Source organism: Myotis brandtii, unplaced genomic scaffold (genome assembly GCF_000412655.1).
Source record: "Myotis brandtii unplaced genomic scaffold, ASM41265v1 scaffold436, whole genome shotgun sequence".
In the NCBI taxonomy this organism is placed as follows: domain Eukaryota; kingdom Metazoa; phylum Chordata; class Mammalia; order Chiroptera; family Vespertilionidae; genus Myotis; species Myotis brandtii.
The window spans coordinates 3,695,508-3,715,626 of record NW_005366679.1 but is presented as its reverse complement, the minus strand read 5'-3'; the positions used below and the strand labels follow the sequence as shown (position 1 = coordinate 3,715,626).

The following is a 20,119-nucleotide window of genomic DNA, read 5'->3' as shown; positions in this document are numbered from 1 at the left end:
TTTAACCTCTAAGAGACCTATTACCTCCTGTAAAATTACAGGTCTGCACCAGGTGGTGTGTCTGGTACCTTCAGAACTATATAGGATTCCTTATTTTTGTCTTAGCTGTTATCTTCTATATGTCCCCACATAAGTGGTTAACAAACATCAGAACATTTTATTGCACTGTATTATTCCCCAAAGTCACAGTTGTGTTTTGTGTTTTTTGACCCAAGATGATAGCTGTTTTTTATGTCACTTTCATATTCTTTCCCCATAATTTTTAGAACACTATTCAGATTTGCTTTTTCATTTAACTTTACGGAGACTTTTAATGAATACTGAGTCTGTGAGGTTAGTTCTCTGTTGCCCAAATGGGAATGGAGTTCTTGTTATTTCACATTTTTCAGAGAAGCTGTAATATTTTTAAATAGAGGGTGATCCTTAATTGGAGCCAATCTCCTACATTGCACCCCTGCTAAGGGCAATGGCTGGTAATGATTTTAAAGCAGTTAGCAGGGAACACATTCTTCCCTTTCTCTGAATAGAATTTGAGTCAGCTGCTTCCTGTGTATTCCCATTACCAACACTTTATTCAGAACTTGATTAATTCTTGTCTGGACTACTGTACTAACCTACCAACTGGTGTTCCACTTCCAGCCTTTCAACTCTATAATTATTTTAATACATTCCTGCCAGACTGATGTTTCCAAATGTCCATAAAGTGCATGCCACTTCTGGCCAAAATCCTCTCCGGGCCCTTATTCAACACCTTCATGCTATGGGGCCAACCTACCATTTCAGGTTCCCACTGCTTCCCATAGCCAAGTATTTTCTACATTTCCCATATCCATGACTGTTTATACATCTCCTCTACCTGGTATACCTTCCTCTGTGAAAACCCACTCCACTCTTCAAGAGCTGTTATAAATTCCAGTTCTTGCTTAAAGTGTTCCCTGATCCTTCCAGCAAGAAGATGAATTCATAAACACCTTGCTTTTGATTCTCTTCTCTACTCAACACCTGCTGCCCTGTATTGTAATTTCTTCGTATCCTTCCTCACTGCCATCTACTGCACAATTCGTAGGCATCTGTAGTGTGTTTTAATGATCTCTGTAGGTCGCAAAGTGCTTTTTAAATTTTTTATATCTGTTGAAGAAATGAATGTATAATGAGCTTCAGTATTAATCTACAGATCAAATGTTCAGAAATTGAAGACGTTTAAAAATTATTCATCAGTCTTATCTAGAATTTATTTTGGGCAAATTAATTCCTGTGGCCCAGTATTCTCTCTATATATATATTTGGGGGGATATTTAGTAATTTTTTTGTACTCAATGAATAAAGCAGTACGCTATATAAATGCTGGAGAAGGGAGAAATCTTTTGACTTTCTGGATCATGGTAAATATTGTCATAGGATATGTGTATTTCAGATTCAACTACTGTGTTGTTGAGACAATTTTACATGTGAATTCAGAATATACAAACATGATATACTCATATTTAAGATTCTAAAGATTTAACACAGTTACACTGGCTTTATAATTTATGACTACACAGTGTTAGTATTTCAAAAGGAAAAGTAGAACTTCTTCCTTAAGGTAACATGGGCACTGCCTTAGGAATTATCCCATTACTGTCTATCATGGTTCGGGGACCATTAAAGGTGTACATTAATTATTTTCTTAAAACACAAAAGTAAAAAAGTTTTAAAAATTCACAATTATTTTAGGATTTGTGAATCTTGGGCACATACCAACTTGATTCCCAGTGCCCCATAAGATACAACATGATGACTGGGAATTTTCAGCTGTAGTGTGTTAATCCTTTAGGATACGAGGCTGTTCTACCAGTGCAATGCTGCAATAATCTTAAGAACTGTAAAACTAAAGCTTGAGAAGACGAATGTTACATAATCAAAGAAATTAGCTATAATTTATCTGTTATGTTACAAAAACTTTTTAGACTAATAGAACATTAAAAACCTTAGTTTGTGATGGGTGAAAAAGGGGAAGGGATTAAAGAAGTACAAACTGCAAAAAAATTTGTAGTTACAAAAGAGTCATGGGTATGTCATGTACAGCATAGGTAGTATAATCAATAATACTGTAATAACTATGTATGGTGCCTGGTGGGTACCAGAAATTTCGGGGGGACCATTTAGTAAAGTATGTGACTGTTATGCTGTACACCTGAAACTAATACAAAATAATATTGAATGTAAATCATTATTGAAAAATAAAGTTTAAGTAATTCAAAGCTACTTACAAAGTGAAAAAACAAGAGTAGATAATGGTGGGTGTGGAAACCTATGAATCTGAACATTGTTTCACATCTGAGCAACAAGCTAATCATTTATCAGCTTTGCTCCCAAAGATGTAAACTACAGTATTTTCTCTTTAATCTTGGAGTATAGTTTTATTTGCTGCTAAAAGACTTTTGATTTCTTCCACCGACTTCTTGTTAGAGTGGCACTAGTCCTCAGTAATGACTGAAAATAGAATTGCAGGAAATATGTAATTCACAAGTCTGTCTTACTAAATTACTTTAAGTTGAGCTGCGTAAAAAAAAGGAACTAATAAAAAGGACATTTTAAATCTTTGAAAAATACTAAAAAATCTTAGTCTAACATAATTTTTAATATTAATGTGTCTTCCAGTCAATTCCATTGTCTGAAAATATAACTTTAAAGCAGTTCTGACTAACTATAAATATAGTAATTTAATTCAAGACTTTTAAAAATTGCTTGAAAAATCTGATAACTATAGAACTCTCCCATCTTTGCCCAACTATATTAGTTTAAGAAGATAAACAAATAGGGTTACACTTCTCTAATAAATATTTTCTATAATATTCATTTTTTTGACACCTATAAATCCTTCCATTGAGGTCGTGGAAAATGCATATCTATAGAGAAATTAAAACTTTTAGACTTACTATCCATTATATGCATTTGAGAGTCTTATTTTGCTGATACTGTTGCATGCTTAGATTTTGTTCATCATGATGAGAAAGTTAAGGAAAATTTGAATGTGTTCCTAACCCCCAGTTTACACACTCTAATGTTTTTCTTGTTTCTTTAAGTGTCTTTCTTTAAAAGGTATAAACACAGTTTTGACTGTACCATTCAAATCATCTAGGCTGAAATAAATGTAAATCTTGTCTCTCTATTTATCATGGAATTACCACTCTGATATACTTGTGGAATATAACACAGCCTTACTTACTACAGATCATGACTATTCTCAACTATTATTTTCAGAATTACTCATTGTAAAAGCAAGAGCGTAACAACAAACCAAGAAACCAAGTTTCACACTGATAGTCTTCACATCGCTTTAGAAGAGCTTATGTGTGTCTTTATTTACAAATTTAAATACATTCATAATTTAGCAAAGTGTATCCCCATGGTTCCTGAAGAGAGAGCTGCAATTGCACAATTGGAAGAGCACATATAATTGAATAACAAAGATTGTTGCCCCAAATATTCTCGTATGCTTTTGCTAAAGCTTTCACTAGCTCTTGCCGTTTCCCTTAATGATGAGTATTTTCAATATAAACAGACAGACACCAGATCAGAAACATTGAGGTCTAGCGCAGTGGTCTCCAGAATTGGCATGACTACTGACATTATACAAGGTGATTTTAAAGGTATACCAACGAATATTTAGTATTTTAATAGACACACATTTATTTTAAGCATATTAGAAAAAAACTAGCAAATCAATCTCATTACTTTAAAGTTATTCTTCCTTGGGTCGTGTTTCCTTTTTACATACATGTAAAGTTTAAAATGTGAATGCATTTAGAGAAAACATTACATAAATTCAGTGTAGGTGTTTCTGACAAAAGTCATGATGGAGGCCAGGGAATCTCTGGAGAGTGGAAAAGTGAGGTGGGAAGGTTGGGGTCAGGTAACAGTGGTTCTGGTTCTAGCTCTGTAACTAACTAGCTGACAAGTGAGACCTCTTTGGGCATCTAAGGCCCACCCAGCACCACTATTCTATGATGCTACATTCTCTTGTCAAATGCCATTATAGTGAACAGCAATCTCTGTACAACAAAAATAAGCATTCTAAGCTTTAACACAAAATGTGCTCATTTCAACTAGTCTGGGAAATTAGAGGACCTAATGTGGAGCTTTCTTTGAGGTTAAAACAAACAAACAAAATCTACTACTGGTAGATTAGACCAATCTTTGAATGGTTGGAGATAAACTTGATTTTGCTTAGTAACTTTTAGTTTTTTTGCCCAGGGAAGGGATTTCAAGTACCCCTATCAACATGAAATCCTATCAACATGATAGCCAAATACCAGAGGGTTTTGCCTGCCATATTCACATGTCATATACCATTCTAACCTGGGAGTAAGAAGCCTGAATATCCATGATGCAGTCTGATGGAGGATTTAAGTAAAACCGGTCTTGGAAGAAAAATGCACTTCTGGTAGATGGAGAAATAGATAGATGAACACTAGCTTAAGATAGAGTTATGTTTTTAGAAACAGGCAGAGCCTGAAGGTTCAGGATAACTTAAAATAGGTTGTCTTGTTTCTGGTTTAAATTTCCACTCTGGAAATAGAAAACATATTAACCAATTACCCATTTTCAGGGGTAATAAAATTGGAACCTCGATTAAACTGTCTTGAATTAGTTCTCTTCTCAATGGCTTGATAATACAAGTTCAAATCAAAGCCTAGCTCTGATGCCAAAAAGCATTCAACGTAGAAAATCTCTATGGAGCAATTGTTTCGTGGCCAGGATTACTATTTTCTAAAATAATCTCTATAGCTTGAAAAGTAAACTAGTTTTTCCTTGAATTGGAGTTGCTTGACCCGCCCCCCCCCCTTTTTAAATATCCCCAGACTCACAGGGAAGAATGTCTTCTTAAAGGTTACCTGTCATTTCTTAAAAGAAATTAGATTACAATTAGACTGAAAAGAAAAGATGATGATGATTATGATAATGGTGACGATGAAGAACTCTGTGAATATTTGAACTAAGCACTTTGGAATTTATCTAATTAAGGACTAAAGTACTTTTATTTTCTATTTGGAATACTAATTACATCTATTTAACCCATTCAGCTTAGCAAACAAATGAAAGAACAGCAATGAAACCACTAAAACCTATTTTTGTGTGTGTGTGGAGATATCTCTGCCTGTAATGGTGTAAAAAAAGAAAAAATGTCTGGGTGAAAATTTTACCATTGATCTCTGAGAGGGTGTATTTGTAGAGCACATCTGAACATACTTGCCATAAATATAGAAACTGGCCTCTGGAATCACAACAATTTCATTATTTGCTGCAATTTCAAAGGCCTCTTGGAAAATGTGGCTTCCCACCTCTTTAGGCTTTTTTTTGTTTGTTTGTCTTTTTGTTTGTTGTTTTTTTCAATTCTCTTGTTAAGAATGTCTGTAGACATGCACTCTTAATCTGGGATAGCCACGTGATCTTTGTCATCCTCAGCTACATGCACGCTGTGTGGATCTATCTGCTCCTGACTCCAGGTCGGTCACGGCTGATTCAGTCTCCTCCGCAGAAGGGCGGCCAGTCTCTGTCTGTTCTCATTTATTGAAGATGCCCGGCCCCTGGGCGGGTGCGGTTGGAGACTGGGCAGACCTGAGCTGTTGGCCCTCTTGGGCTGAGCTGAGGTTGGAGAAGAAGTGGGTTTCGACACGATGTTGAGGCCTGGGATTTTGGTGCCCTTTTCAGAGTTCGGTTTTGCAAGGCTTCTCTCTCCCTGATGACCGGCTGCAGAGGCGGCGAGGCTACCGGGGCTGAGGAACCGCGGGGTCACCGGTAAACTTCCACTGAGCCTCCTGAGCTCCAGGAGCTGTTCTCTGGCCTGACTCAAAGCCTCCGTCAGTTCAAAGCGTTCTTCACACTCTCTCCGCACTGTTTCCTGAAGAAAAGTGTTCTGAAATGAGAGAAAGGGGGGAAGCATCCTAGCTTTAATCAGTGTACCTATGGATAGTTCTTGGCAATATAAACAGAACTGAACTGGAAATCAGGGGTCTGGGTTCTTTGACTATCTTTGTGGATACTCTGCCACATGGGACAGAAAAGTAAAAAATGCAAATGATTTGTGAAGCTGGAAAACACTTGAAGAGAACATTCATTTAACCCTTGAAGTTTGCAGATGAGGAACAAAGAGCCAGGGTCACTCAGATGATAGAGGTGGGGCTGGGGCTGGGGCTGGTTCTGGGTTCCATTCTGTCCTACCTATGTGATGCCTAACAGTTAATATCTGTAGTGCCATTAAGTGATTGAGCATTGACCTGTGAACCAGGAGGTCACGGTTCAATTCCTGGGTAGGGCACATGCCCGGGTTACAGGCCCAATCCCCAGTGTGGGGCATGAAGGAGGCAGCTGATCAATGATCAATGATTCTTTCTCATCACTGATGTTTCTATCTCTCTCTCCCTCTCCCTTCCTCTTTGAAATCAATAATTATATATATTTTTAAAAAGTTTGCAGCCTTGTAAGTTTGAGCAGAGTTGCTTTTTATGTCCTTAAGAGAATCTGGAGCCAAGGGTGGAAGCCATGGGATTTACATCAAGCAAGAATTTGAATAGGTAGCACTCTCCAGAGGATACTCTGAGGCAAGCATGTCAAACTCGGGGCCCATGGGCAGTTTGACATGCATGCTCTGAAGGGTCGAATCTCATTTGACTGGGATATATCAGAGCAAATTTAAGCTTCACATGTGTGACTGGACTAGAGATCATTAAGGTCCTTACAAATTCTGAGGCTCTACATTTCTAGCTGAAGAGTTGCCCATCTTTCATCTGAGGAATTCACCAAAATTACTTCAAGGCCCATGGTAAGAATTGGGTCGTGGATCAGCCTAATGCCCTGACATTTATGTCTGTACCTTGTCAAAAAAGAGTCTAAAAAGTAACAATTCAAAGTGGTATCTGAATAAGTAAACACAATTACAATGATTGTGGCATGAGATTCTTCGACTGAAAATGAACTTCCGTCAGGTTAGCTTGTTTGTAAAAACAGCCGAGACATTCCCGCGTCTGACTCTCAGTGGAAAGCATCCTCCTAGGGGTTTCATGACTAATCTGCTGTCAGTGGAACTAAATTACAGACCATCAAGGAAAGTGCACCTTCCTATATTTGAGTTTCTTGTGATTATGGTTAGAACTCCATTCAATTCCAAATTTGGTAATCAATAGTGAGGAATGTGGAGCAATTCCAGATTAACAGTTGCCCTGTCATCTTCTATGAAACCAGCGTCATGCCTGGGTCACACGAAGCCTCACATGTACATATATTATTAACACATATACAGGATTCATATATGCACATATTATTTTTAAAACCATGAGGGTTCATCACGTGATTCTAGTTAATTTCTATTCTATTTTTTTCCCTTTGAGAAACAGGAGACTAAGGATTGTGTCTGTGGCATTATCATCTGGGTCTCATGAACTCTACCTGAAATACTTGTTGGAAAAGCAAGGGAAAGAGGGCTGGAGAAGATTAATATGGTGCTACGCCGGGTATCACCTCATTTCCTGCTCCCAAGGACTACGTTTGACAAAGAAGCTCACACTGGTTATGTAACTTGCTGAGAGTAACCCAGCTCCCAGTGGCCTATGCCTAAGTTAATTGTCAAATTAATTATATCAACCATGCAGGGGCCATTGTGTTCCAGGACACTGAAGCAATAAAAAACAGTAAGACATTTAATTTGGTTTTGCCCAAGTTTTCTAAACTTCATGTAAAATGATTAGATTTACAAGTCATTCAATACTGGGTAAATTAATATAAAAATGTCCTGGATTAAGAAAGCTATGAGAAAGAGTTAATTTTATTTGACAGTAAAAAGACAAAAAATGGATAGCAGTTAACAATGAGGTCAATAAATTGGTGCAATGAATAATAGGTGCACTAATATGGAAAGACAAAGTGATGGGTGATATGATGACGAGAGTTCTCATTTAAAAGTAACATAAAGTTTGATCCAGTTACTAAAATTAAATTCAGATCTCAAAGGAAAGACACAGTGCTCTACAGAAAACATCCATAAAGTAAATCACTTAAAAGCTATCCCAGTCAAGTGACACTCCACTAGAGGAGGACGTAGAAAGGCAAAATGAACCCCAAGAGGTCCCCACAGCAAGTATAATGGAAGCAAAGTGCCCGTCAACTCCAGAGTGAACTTGGAAGGGCTGCTGGCCATCCCAGTTGGGGGTCCACTGCTGTGGAACTCATCCTCATCAAGGCTATCAGCTTCCAGAAAAAAAAGGATGAACTCTCTTATTTCCCACACTGGGAGGACCTCTGAATGGAAAACAGGATCCAAAGTTAGGACTTTTATTTTTGTCTGTTCTGCAAACACTATGAAATCTCAGGTGAATCCCACAATAGCTGCATATCCTCTGTCACCATTACCTCCTCCTTTAAAACTGAGATTATAATTCTGTGTTGTGCAACAAGCAGCTCATATATTATCATTTACTCACTCAAGGAGTAAAAAAATGGAAACAGAACACATCAAGTTTAGGGGACTGCTATTTCAGGGGTGGAGTGTGTGTGACAGGGCATGACCAGAGCACACGTGGATATGGCCAGAATCAGTAAGACACATTAATGGAAAATTCCATCATATGTGGAAAAGAATCATTCACTCGTGGTTGGATTGCTTTCAGCAATCGAGGCAAAATGTTTGTCTCTTTTTTAGTTGTCTTTTTGGAAGGTTGTGTTGTAGCAGAATTTTAATATGTGCTTTTATTGAACAACATGGGAAAATGTGTGAGATGGAATATCTTCAGTAAACTTGAAAATCATGGGTAAGCATGAGAATAATCAGTGAAGCCATAGCATTCTCAATGTTTCAGGCAGAGTTGTCATTGGCCATATTTTAGTGTGATAAAATAGCGTAACTGGATTGCAACTAAACGGAGTCAAGATGAAAAGGGAGGCATGAGGGAGGTGAAGAAGGGACGGTGGGGTTTTCCAGGCCGAGTGGGCGTGAGTACAAACACCTGGCAGTGGGAGTGGGAGAGGCACGTTTTGGGATGACACATGGCTTAGAATGACTCAATTGCAGAGTGTGCAGGGGAGGAGAGACCAGGACTGAGGCAGGGAGGAGTGAGCAGGTCAAATCAAGCACAGTTTTGGTAGCGTGCTAATACTAGAATTTTGTCTGTTTTAAATAGAATCACCTAGTAGCTTCTACAAATCCCTATACCCAATGCCAATTAAGTAAGGATCTCTGGGGTAGGGCCCAGCCATCACTTTTTTCTTAATTCCCTAGATGATTCCAATATACCGACACTTAAATTTTTTCTAAAATTTATTTTAGAGAGTGGAAGGGAGAGGGAAACAAACATCTTGATGTGAGAGAGATACATGGATCAGCTGCCTCCTGCACATCCCCTACTGGGGATGGAGCTGGAAACCTGGACATGTCCCTTGTCCAGAATCGAACCTGCGACCTTTTGGTGCACGAGAGGATGCCCAACCGAGTCACACCTTTCAGGGCTAATACTAGAGTTTTAACTTAATTCTGGGGGCTATTTGGAGTGATTGAAAGGTTGATTTTAAGCAAGGAGCTGGATGGTCAAATTTAGATTAAAGGAAGATCCCTTGGCCAGCTCTGTGGAAAATGGCCTCGAGTGGGGCATGATGGGAGGAAGGGGGGACAGCAGGAGGCCAAAGTTTTCAGGGAGAAGGTTCCTACCCTGAGTGGCTCTTGGTTAGAGGAGGGAGAACTAGCATTCCTGTGTCATTAAGCCGTGTGGATTGGTGGAGAGCATTATCTATACATATGTGTACAACATTTTCAGATAAAGGCCGCTTTCAATGAGCTTAAAAATATGGCTCAATTGTACTCCTACTGGGCAAGTAAATGTCAAAATAAAAATATAAATTGGCTCACCATCTGTTGGAAAGTTTTAATATGGCCAATTTTCTCCACTCTTTGCAAAGTAAGGATGGTTTATTTTTATGTTTGTTTTCATTTTTATCCGTAGAGACAGCTGGATTGCTTTCAACAGTGGAAGAAGCAAGAGAAGGCTTTGCTGGGTAACTTGGTCATTCTGAAGGTGAGAATCCTGTTTGTGATAGAAATGGCTACATCTGGCATAAATGGGGGAAATGTGCTAGGAAAGCAAGTCCTCATTGAAGAATAAGCACAGATTGGCATTTTGTTTATGCTTTACTAGAGGCCCTGTACATGAAATTCGTGCACGGGAAGGATCCCTAGGCCTGGCCAGTGATCAGGGCCGATCAGGACCTTCTGGCTGCCGGCCAGGGCCTTCCTTTGTTCCGCGCCACCCCCTAGTGGTCAGCACATATCATAGCGAGCGATCGAACTCCCAGTCTCCTGGTCAAACTCCCGAGGGGACACTTTGCATATTAGCCTTTTATATATATAGATACCCAGTGAGGTCTGAACCAGTGAGATTACAGTTTCCAACAACCCAAACTAGATATAGCTCAGGGCGAGTGGATGGCCAGCCAGCTGGGTGGGGAGTTCGGTGAGAGGAAGCTCTGTGGAAAAGGTGTGGAAATCAGAAAGATGAGTAGGAGTTAGCAAAGGATATGCCCAAATTTCCATTTAAGGCTTCTGCTCAACTAATATGATCAGCCCAAAATACTGCAGAAAAACAGTGAAAATTGCCCTTTGGTAAGGCAGGAATGAGAATCTGAATAGATTTCCAGGAGAGGAGGAGGATGGACATCAAGAAAGTTATTCTTAAATTCTTAAAGTTATTCTTGTATTTGTATGCTTGCAAACATAATGAACACTGTGAAATAACTATGGCAGACATACCAGAAATGACAATAATCCTTGGACTGATCTCACTGTTTAGTTTTCTAGGTGTTGATTACTAACTTTTTACCAAACCACTTACTTAAGTGTGAATGTCCTCTCAACATGTCTCAGTACTCCATCTAACCTATCAGTTTTTCTTTGGTCTTAGAGACATACTTCTAAAAGCCTTGCATTCTTTTGCTGAACCCATCCTGGCTCTCTAAATCTGTCACACTGTCTGCTGTAATCCTTGGACTTCCTACCATGGGCCTGGGGATTCCCTCCACCTCTTTCCTGTGTTGGATGGAACTCATTTTCTGATTTCTATCTCTTCTTCTTTCTTTGTTTACTCCCTCAGTGCAGTGTCATATATCCTTTAAACAGCTTCCCAAGTAAGGCTGCAAGAAAAGTATCATTTTTGAGGAATCTATGTCTGAAAATATCCTTACTTGACCCTTGTACTTGGTTGATCCTTTGGCAGGATATAGAATTCTAGGTTGCAGATAATTTTCCTGCAGAATTTGGAAGCCATTGTCTTCTAGTTTCTGTTGTTGCTGTTAATAATCCTGATGCCATTTTTATTATTGATCCTTTCTAAGTGACCGTTTTTTTTTGTTTCTGGAAGCTTTTAAATAATTATGTTTATTATCCTGAAGGTACTGACATTTCATAATGAAGTGCTTTGGTGTGTTTGCTTTGCTATCCATTATGCTGGGTGGGCCCTTTCAATATAGAACTACATGTCCCTTCTGTACTTGGAAATATTCTTGAATTAGTTCCTCGATAATTTCCTCCCTTCCATTTTCTCTGCCTGGAATTCCTATTAGTGGGGTATTAGATATCCTTGCTTGATCCTCTAATTTTCTTTTCTTCATTTCTTTGCTTTTTTTTTAAATACTTTCTTGGAGATTGCTTCATCTTTATCATCTAACCCAAATGTTGAATTTATTGCTTCAGCTCAGTAATCATGCTTGTTCTTTTTCATAGCCTCCTATTCTTGCTTCATGTATGCAATATCTTCTCTTTTCTCTCTAAGGATATTAATTATGCTCTTTTTTGAAATTCAGTTTTGCTTCTCATGTTGTTTTGTATGTGCTTCACCTAAGTTCTTTTTTTTACTTATTTGTTTGATCCAGGCTTCTGTCTTTCATATTAGAGATGTTCCTCAAATGTTTGGTGATTCTTGCCTTTTTGAGTCTCCAAATGTTACTGGAAGTTCTGTGTACATAGGGAAGGCCTTATTGACTAGTATACTTCTCAGTGAGCAGAGTGGACAGAGATATAGCCATTTTACTGGGAGACCCCACTTGTTAGTATCTATAATTCTTTTCTTTTGATACAGGTCATTTCTCCAGAGAGGGCTCTTCCATTTTCCTGGCTATCCTTATATAATAAAAGGGTAATATGCAAATAGACCGAATGGCAGAACCAAACAACCAATCAAAGCGTAATATGCTAATGATATGCTGAGGCTGCTCAACACAGTGCCATGATGTGCACTGACCACCAGGGGGCATATGCTCCAACTGGTAGGTTAGCTTGCTGCTGGGGTCTGGCTGATTGGGACTGATTGAGATGGGCCGGACACACCCTGGAGCCCTCCTTTGGTCCCTCCCTGGCTCAATCGTGCACTGGTGGAGTCCCTCAGCCTGGCCAGTGCCCTCTTGCAATCCGGGACCCCTCAGGGGATGTCAGAGAGCCAGTTTCAGCCTGATCCTGTAGGCCACTCCCCCTGGGAGGGCGCAAGACGCAGGGTCTATGGCTAGCAAGTGCTGCTGCAGCAGCGCAAGCCTCTCCTGATTGGGACCAATTGGGCACGAGCCCACAGTAGGCACAGTGGGGCCCGGATGAGTGGGAGCAGCAGGTAGGAGCTGCAGGAGGCATTAGACTGCAGGTTTTGGCCCGATCCCTGCAGGCCACCCGTGTACGAATTCATGCACCACGCCTCTAGTTGATATATAAGCCTGGTTGTCTGTATTCTGGGAAGTGAGGGGGTGAAGTAGACTAGAAGGTCTCACCCTTTAATATACATACTTTCACTCTAGCCTTATCCCATACTCTGCTGTATCCTTAGGTCCAAAGCCCCTCACATTGTTTTTCTAGAGTGTAAGCCTTTGGTACCTGCCAGGATAGTGCGTAGGGGCAACTTGGGTTTAGGGAGGGCATCTGAGCATCTCTCTGCTCCTTTTATAATCATTCAAACAGTCCTATTTTCAAATCCACTCTTCTCTCCCTCTTTCAGAGGTATCTGGTGTCTCTAACTCCGGGGCCATTCCACTGCCATGGCACATAATTGGGTCTGGTCCTTTTAGGATTTCACCCCATTCCCACATTCTCCCGAGGCATTAGGTTTCAATGTCCTATAGTCTGCTAATTTCCTTTCACCCATACTCTGCTTTCCATTTTCCAAAATGTAGTTGACATCTTTTTCATCTGGAGTCAACTCCTCTCTTGTTTTCTTTTCCTTATGAATTTATTCACTTTTTATTAATTTACTGTCATTTTAGTGGTGTTTTGGGATGAAGTAGAGATAAACATATGTATTCAATTCTCCATGTTTAACAAAAGCATCCCTTTCTATTTTTGAATATCTTTCATCGTCATTAGATGGCACAGGAGCTGGTAGAATTTAAAACTTCTGCCCCTTTGTTTTCTTTATCTATAGCCTTAAGACAACAAAATATATTGAATTCTCTGTACTGGTTTTCCTTTGGTGGTTATACGTGAACTGGGTTTTTTGCTTTGCTTTTTAAAATTTACTACATTCTTTTTCTGGATCACAACAAGGCCCATAATAGTGGGGCCACACTGTCCTGACAGGGCTCACATGGAGCTAGTAGGAAGGAAAACTGGCAGCGAAAAGCATGTGCTCTATTTTAACCTGCTTTTAAATGGTAATGTCCTATTCTCTAACACTTTATGTGTTGTTGTTGTTTTTTCTGACTTCCCTTTCTTTTTAACATTGTGATTTTTTTATTGTGAGTCCGCACCCTCTGAGGAATTTTCAGGGCCCCCTTTCACATTTGCATTTCCCATACAGTTTTATTTTTCATTTTCTCTCTTCTTATTGACCTGTAGCTTTGTGGCTTCACCTTCCTGACCCTTGTTTCTGTGGCTGCTCTCCCATAATCCCCGCTCTACACAGGAATGCCCATTTTGCCCTTTAGAAGCTACGGCTTTCCTCCTATCCTTGAGAACTTTCTTCATACAATGAAAAGCAGAGTCCACCCATTCTCTGGCCCCTTGAGCGAGAGCAGGACTTTCCTCTCCTTAATTAGCTTTCTTATTAGAGCACTAATTTATCTTCATTCTAAAGGGAATTTGTTCTCCACTTAAATGTGGCTTTTCTTCTCTAGGACCTAAGAAATTTCAAGTGTCTGGAATGCACGGCCAAAATAGTGGTGCTTTTCACTTTATATGCTGCAACCTCCGTTCTTTCTGACTAGTACGGCCAATCACTTTTATTGGCTAATTTCCCATTTTTATAAGAAATTTTGGATGGTGGCACGCTTAACCAGAGAAGCAGTCTTAATTATTTACTCTTACTGTTCAGTTATAATTGTTTAACTTCTACTGGAAAATCTAGCCTCCCCTCCCCTCTCCTCATCCCAGCAAAAGGAAATTTGCCCCCCTGGCATGTCCTTAGATAGCTTTCCCTGTGGGATGATTCCTCTCTACTCCCCAGTAATGATCTATAATCATTTGTATACCATCTCGGCCTTCTGTATCTTTCAAGAGTCTGCTTTATATATTTTTAAATCTTTATTGTTGAAAGTATTACATATGTCTCCTTTTCCCCCTTGACCCCTTTCTAGCCCTTCCCATCCTCCGCCCGAGCGGCTTCCTTTTACAACTAATGAGCAGGAAGAGCTCCAAATGTAGCTCCTTTTGTCTGAAAACGACATTCACTGTTCACTTTTAGTCATTTCTCTTGCCAAAATTACCTCCAGGGGCCCTGAGATTGGTAGCCCTAAAATGGCCCTCTGTGCCTGCCCTCCTGCTATTCTCACTCATGTGCAATCCCTTTGCTCTGACTGTGGGCTGGGCTTCTTGACTCGTTTATGATGAGTAGAATTCAGCAGAAGCAATGGAATGTCACTCCGAGATTAGATTACAAGAAGACTGTGGCTTCTCTCTTGGGCACCCTCTTTTGCACTCTCTCATTCTTGCTCACATGCTTGCTCTGAGGGAAGCCAGCTGCCCTGTGGTGAGCTGCTCTATGGAGAGGTCTATGCTATAAGGAACTGAGGGAGGCCTCTGGCAAGGTGCTGAGACTCTGAGCCCAAGAGCCATGAGGAAATAAATCCTGCTCACAACCACAAAGTAAGCCTGGAAGTCAGTCCTCCCCAAATTGAGCCTTTGTTTGAAATGGCAGCCCCTGACAACCAAATACCAACTTCATGAGAGGCCTTGAGCCAGGGGCACCCAGCTAAGCCACATTCAGATACTTGACCTACAGAAATTATCTATACTAATAATAGAGTGGTATACAAATTGTCCGGGACACCGTCACAGTAACAGTAATGACCAAATAGCAGGCTGCATGGGGCAACCAGGCTGGCAGGGGGGTTAGTGAGGGACGACCAAATGACGGAACAGCAGGCTGCATGGAGTGACCAGGCTGGCAAGGGGGTTAGTGAGGGACAACCAAATGACTGAAAAGCAGGCTGTGTGGGGCGACCAGGTTGGCAGGGGGGGCATTTGGGGGCAACCAGTCCAGCAGGGGGGGCAGTTGGGGACAACCAGGCCAGCAGGGGGGGCAGTTGGGGGTGACCAGGCCAGCGGGGGGGGGCAGTTAGGGGCAACCAGGCTGGCAGGCAGAGGCGGTTAGGGGTGATCAAGGCTGGCAAAGGGGCCAGCTAGGGGTGGTCAGGCAGGCAGGTAGGTGAGCAGTTAGCCAGCAGTCCCAGATAGTGAGAGGGACGTCCAACTGCTGGTTTAGGCCCAATTCCAGTTTCCCGAGAGGTCCCAGATTGGAGAGGGTGCAGGCTGGGCTGAGGGGACTCCCCCACCCCGTGCATGAATTTTGTGCACCGGGCCTCTAGTGAGATAATAAATGTTTGTTGTTTGAAACCACTGAATTTAAGGCTAGTTATTGTGCAACAATGGAAAACTAATATAGGCCCTTAAGGACAATTTTTTAACTTTAGTCTATCCTTTTTATATGGTAAGTTTCTGTTTAGGCCATTCTTTCCTCTTGATTTCAATTTAATTACTCAAAACTTTCTTTAAAGTCCTCTTTGAGAGCAGAGAATGGCTGTGTCAGTCTTGTTCATAATGGCGGATCTAATACCCAGCACAGGGTCTGGTACCTGGATAGATGCTCAATATATATTTTGTGAATTTGACCTGTCTTTTTCTACTTGTCCTAGTTTATAAATTGTTCCTCACTTTCCACGTTGTCATTTCTTTGGGGATTCTTACAATTCTAGAGCCTGGGAAATTAGAAAACCTGCTGGTCTAGATGCCTTGACCTCTCTCTCCTTTAACCTGCTGTCCCTCCTCTAGAACTTCAACACCCCTGTCTCATTTTTAGCAAAATTGCGTCACCTCTCTCCCTCTCAGGGTTTCTCCAGCGGAGCTGAGTCCTGTGTGCCTCCCCTCACCCCTGCCTGCACTGGTGAGGCAGCTCCTTTACTAGGGACACTGTGCTGCCCTGTTCCAACAGGAGACACTCAATCATCTGATCCACTAAGTATCTGGCAGAATAAGTAGTGTGTTTACTGTCATTTTAAAGTAAAAAAAAAAAATGAAATAAATGAGGCTTGGAGATGAGTGCTAAGACCAGGGGTCATGAAACTTAGAAGCAGAATCGCTGTAACTCAGGCTTCCTGAAAGAGGAAACACTGTTATCAATGAATGTTGGCTCCACCATGCTGTGTGACCTTCTAGAAGTTATTCAATCTTCTTGAGTCAGTTCCTCATTTATAACACGGAAATAATTTCTACTTTTTAGGGCTCTTTAGGCATTGCTCTTGACCCAGCATTCTGTCCATTCCCATTTTGACTTACTTTAATGACTACTTTGCAAAAGATTCACTTTACGAGTATAATGATGGCATATACTTTTTACTTTGCTTGATAATTTAAATACAGCAAGAACATGGTATATTTAGTTGTTAATAGTCAATGTTATTACTAGCACTTTCTTTTTATTCCTTTAGTAAGATGCCCATAAAACCAACAAAAATATTACTTGTCATTAACATTCAGAACCTTCCTCCATTTGCCTTTATTTGCTATACTGTCATACATGGGATCACATATTCTGATGTGACATAACTTTGGTGATTGGAGAGTAGATTAATTGCTCAACTGTCTTAGTCAGTTCAGGTTGCTATAACAAAGTACCATAGACGGAGTGGCTCAAAAAACAAATAGAATTTAGTTCTCATAGCTCCAGAGGCTGGGAAATTCATGATCAAGTCACAAGCAGACTTGGTGTCTGGTGAGGACTTGCTTCCTGGTTCATAGGTGTTCCCTCCCATGTCCTCACATGGTGGGAGGAATAAAGGAGCTCTCTGGTTCTCTTTTTATAAGGTTACTAATCCGTTCATCAAGGCTCTACCTTCGTAACTTAAATACCTCCCAAAGTCCCCGCCTCTCAATAATCATCACATTGGAACTTAGGTTTCATGACTTTTTAAGGGACATAAACATTCAATCTATGTTTGTTTCTGCCTAGCAGTTCAGAAATCAGACTTTTGTTAGAAAAAAAAAATTAATCAAAATATGTCTACTCCAGTTTAAATAAAAACACTGCTAAAATAATTATGCACACATAAGAAAGAAGACCAACACATGTAAATTACCTTATAAATTTAGATTGACAGAAAGATAAATCCTTAAAGAAAAAGCACATGTAAGATATATTGTCCAAACATGATCTGAACTAAAAGCAGCAAGTGCTCTAAAAGATTTTTTTTGGCAAAAATTTAATGTCAAAACCAGCAAGACATATAAAGATGACTAGTCTCAGATGTTTTAAAAGGTCGTTTGCAACACAGTAGAACTGGGTGGTGAGAAAACCTTAGCGATTATGTAGTTCGATATATTCATTTTACAGAAAAGGAAGCCAGTTCCGAAAGGTTAAGTGACTGTCTAGTTAAGGACAAAACCAGGATGTGATCCCTGGCCCCTGACTAACAGTCCAGAACTTTTTGCCTGACACCAAGCTGTCTTTTATGTTTGTGTTTGTTTGTTTGCTTGTTTGTTTTTTGAAGGAACATGTGCTCTCTCTCTAACAGCAGTGGTGCCGTGGTCTGTCCTACCTCTTGCTGGGACTGCTGAAACTGCCGTGTCAGCTGTGTCTGTTCCAGCAGCACTCTTTCCAGTTCATCAGACTTCTGTTTCATTTCCTTCCTCAAGTCCGCTGAAGCGCAGTCACTATTGTCAATTTCCTTCTTCAAGCGAGACTCAAATTCTGCAACCAGATTTTTAAGGTTTTCAATTTCCTTCTCCTTTGACTCAGATTCTTCAGTATATTGGACATGGGATTCATGGAGCTTTTTTTCAAGAGCGGCCACTTCCAGCCTTAGATCTCTGGTAGCGCCTGCGATTAAGTCTGATATCTGTAAGATAAATCTTGTATTAGTTTTTAGGCAGTATCTCTAGGTAGACACAGAGTTCTTATGGTTTTAAGAGGCTTATTCTAAATAATCAGTGTACTCTGCTGATCAGAGGAAAACAAACCCTATGACATATGTAGGCCTCCGAGATTTTCTTTTTAAAAGTTAAGACTAAAACTTTTATTTTTACCACCTTGAATGGATTGCATTAATCATTTGGGCATCCTTGGAAATATATAAATCTCTGTAACTGGATTAAGCTGCCAAGAATAGCTTAAGTTTTTATCTGGATTCACTGTAGAGTGACTTTGTAATGAAAAATGCCCAATGCTTGGGGACCCACGAAGGGGAACACAGCCATTATATTTTATTCATATCAGACCAATAAGTTTTCCTTTGAGATTGTTTTCTTTCTTGTCTATAATGACTGGAGGGAGCTCACAAACTACACCTTCTAGAGCAGCGGTCGTCAGCCTTTCGGACCTCACTGACCACCAGTAGTCTGCAGTCCACCGGTTGGCGAATGCTGCTCCAAAGGTTTCCTTAATCTAGCGGTTGCCAACCTTTTGGACCTCATGGACCACCAGTGGTCCTCGGACCACCGGTTGGTGACCGGTGTTCTAGAGCATTACTGCCCACTCGAACTCTCTGTGATGATAGAAATATTCTGGGATGTCCAATAGGGTACCCACTAGCCACAGGTGGCTATTGACAGTGGTGCGCTGGTAAATGTTTAACAACCGACTCACAAGCACACACAAGCCAGGTCTTATGTCATCTCCACAACATAAATACCCTCACCATGACCAGGTCCAAGCTACCAAGGTGGCATCACTGATCGCTGAGCCAGGAAGAGATGCGCACAATAGGCTCTCACTTGCCAGTACCACCCAATGAGCATTGGAAATGTGGCCAATGTGACTGAGGGACTGAATTTTTCATTTGACTTCTATTTAATTAATTGAAATTTAAGTAGTCACATGTGGCTACCACAGTATACAGTGCAGTTCTAGAGGATACCAGAACACTGTAAAATATACTGCTTTTCAAGGTGGTGCCTCTAGGTAAAGAGAAGAGAATGACAGTCTTTAGAAGGGAAAAGACTGCTTGTTTTCTCTCGCCTTGAAAAACAAAACAAAGAACAGAAAACAAAGCAGGAAGAGCAAAGCTGCTTCTGATGAAACATATCCTTATTGTTTATGCCACGGATATTGTCAAGTAATACATATTAGGACAACAAGAAACCAATCCATGGAGAATCTGGAAAACATTCAGAGACTAAAGTTCCAAGGATTTTGTGAACTATTACTTAAGAATTAAGTCTCCAAAATTTGTTCCAAATGTTAAATTTACATTAAGAATAACTTCTGCAAGAAATCTATTCACCACACTTAGTAATTTTATAAATTAAATTAATATTCCCTGATCTCCAATTAATCCAGGAAGGAAGAGGGTCACTGCTAGTCCTGGACAGTAGTTTCCATCACCCGGAGGAGACATGGCACCAAAACAGAGCAGGTTGACCCTGGGAGGTAGGCTCACATGGCCACAAGTTTGTTCCGATTTTTTAAAAAGGGAGTCAACGTTTAAAATTCAAAGCGTTTACTTTAAAAATCTGGATTTACGAATTTGCGTGTCATCCTTGCACAGGGGCCATGCTAATCTTCTCTGTATCATTCCAGTTTTAGTATATCAATAAAAATATATTTTTATAAAAATAAAAAGTAAAATAAAATGTAAAAAAGCAAAAAAAAAAATCTGGACTTACAATTTCTCTTGAAAAACTGAAGCAACT

The 20,119-nt window shown here is 40.2% G+C and overlaps 1 protein-coding gene across 1 annotated transcript in view; it reads right to left on the bottom strand.

Moving 5' to 3' along the window:
- Positions 1 to 3,303: 3,303 nt before the first annotated feature.
- LEKR1 (leucine, glutamate and lysine rich 1) overlaps positions 3,304 to 20,119 on the bottom strand; it is a 120,077-nt gene continuing 103,261 nt past the window's right edge. The window contains exons 13-14 of the mRNA XM_014546239.1: positions 18,028 to 18,327; positions 3,304 to 5,899 (exon numbers count right to left, since the gene is read on the bottom strand). Of these exons, the coding sequence (XP_014401725.1) occupies positions 5,495 to 5,899; positions 18,028 to 18,327 (705 nt within the window). The 3' untranslated portion in view covers positions 3,304 to 5,494. The remainder of the gene's footprint in view (positions 5,900 to 18,027; positions 18,328 to 20,119) is intronic.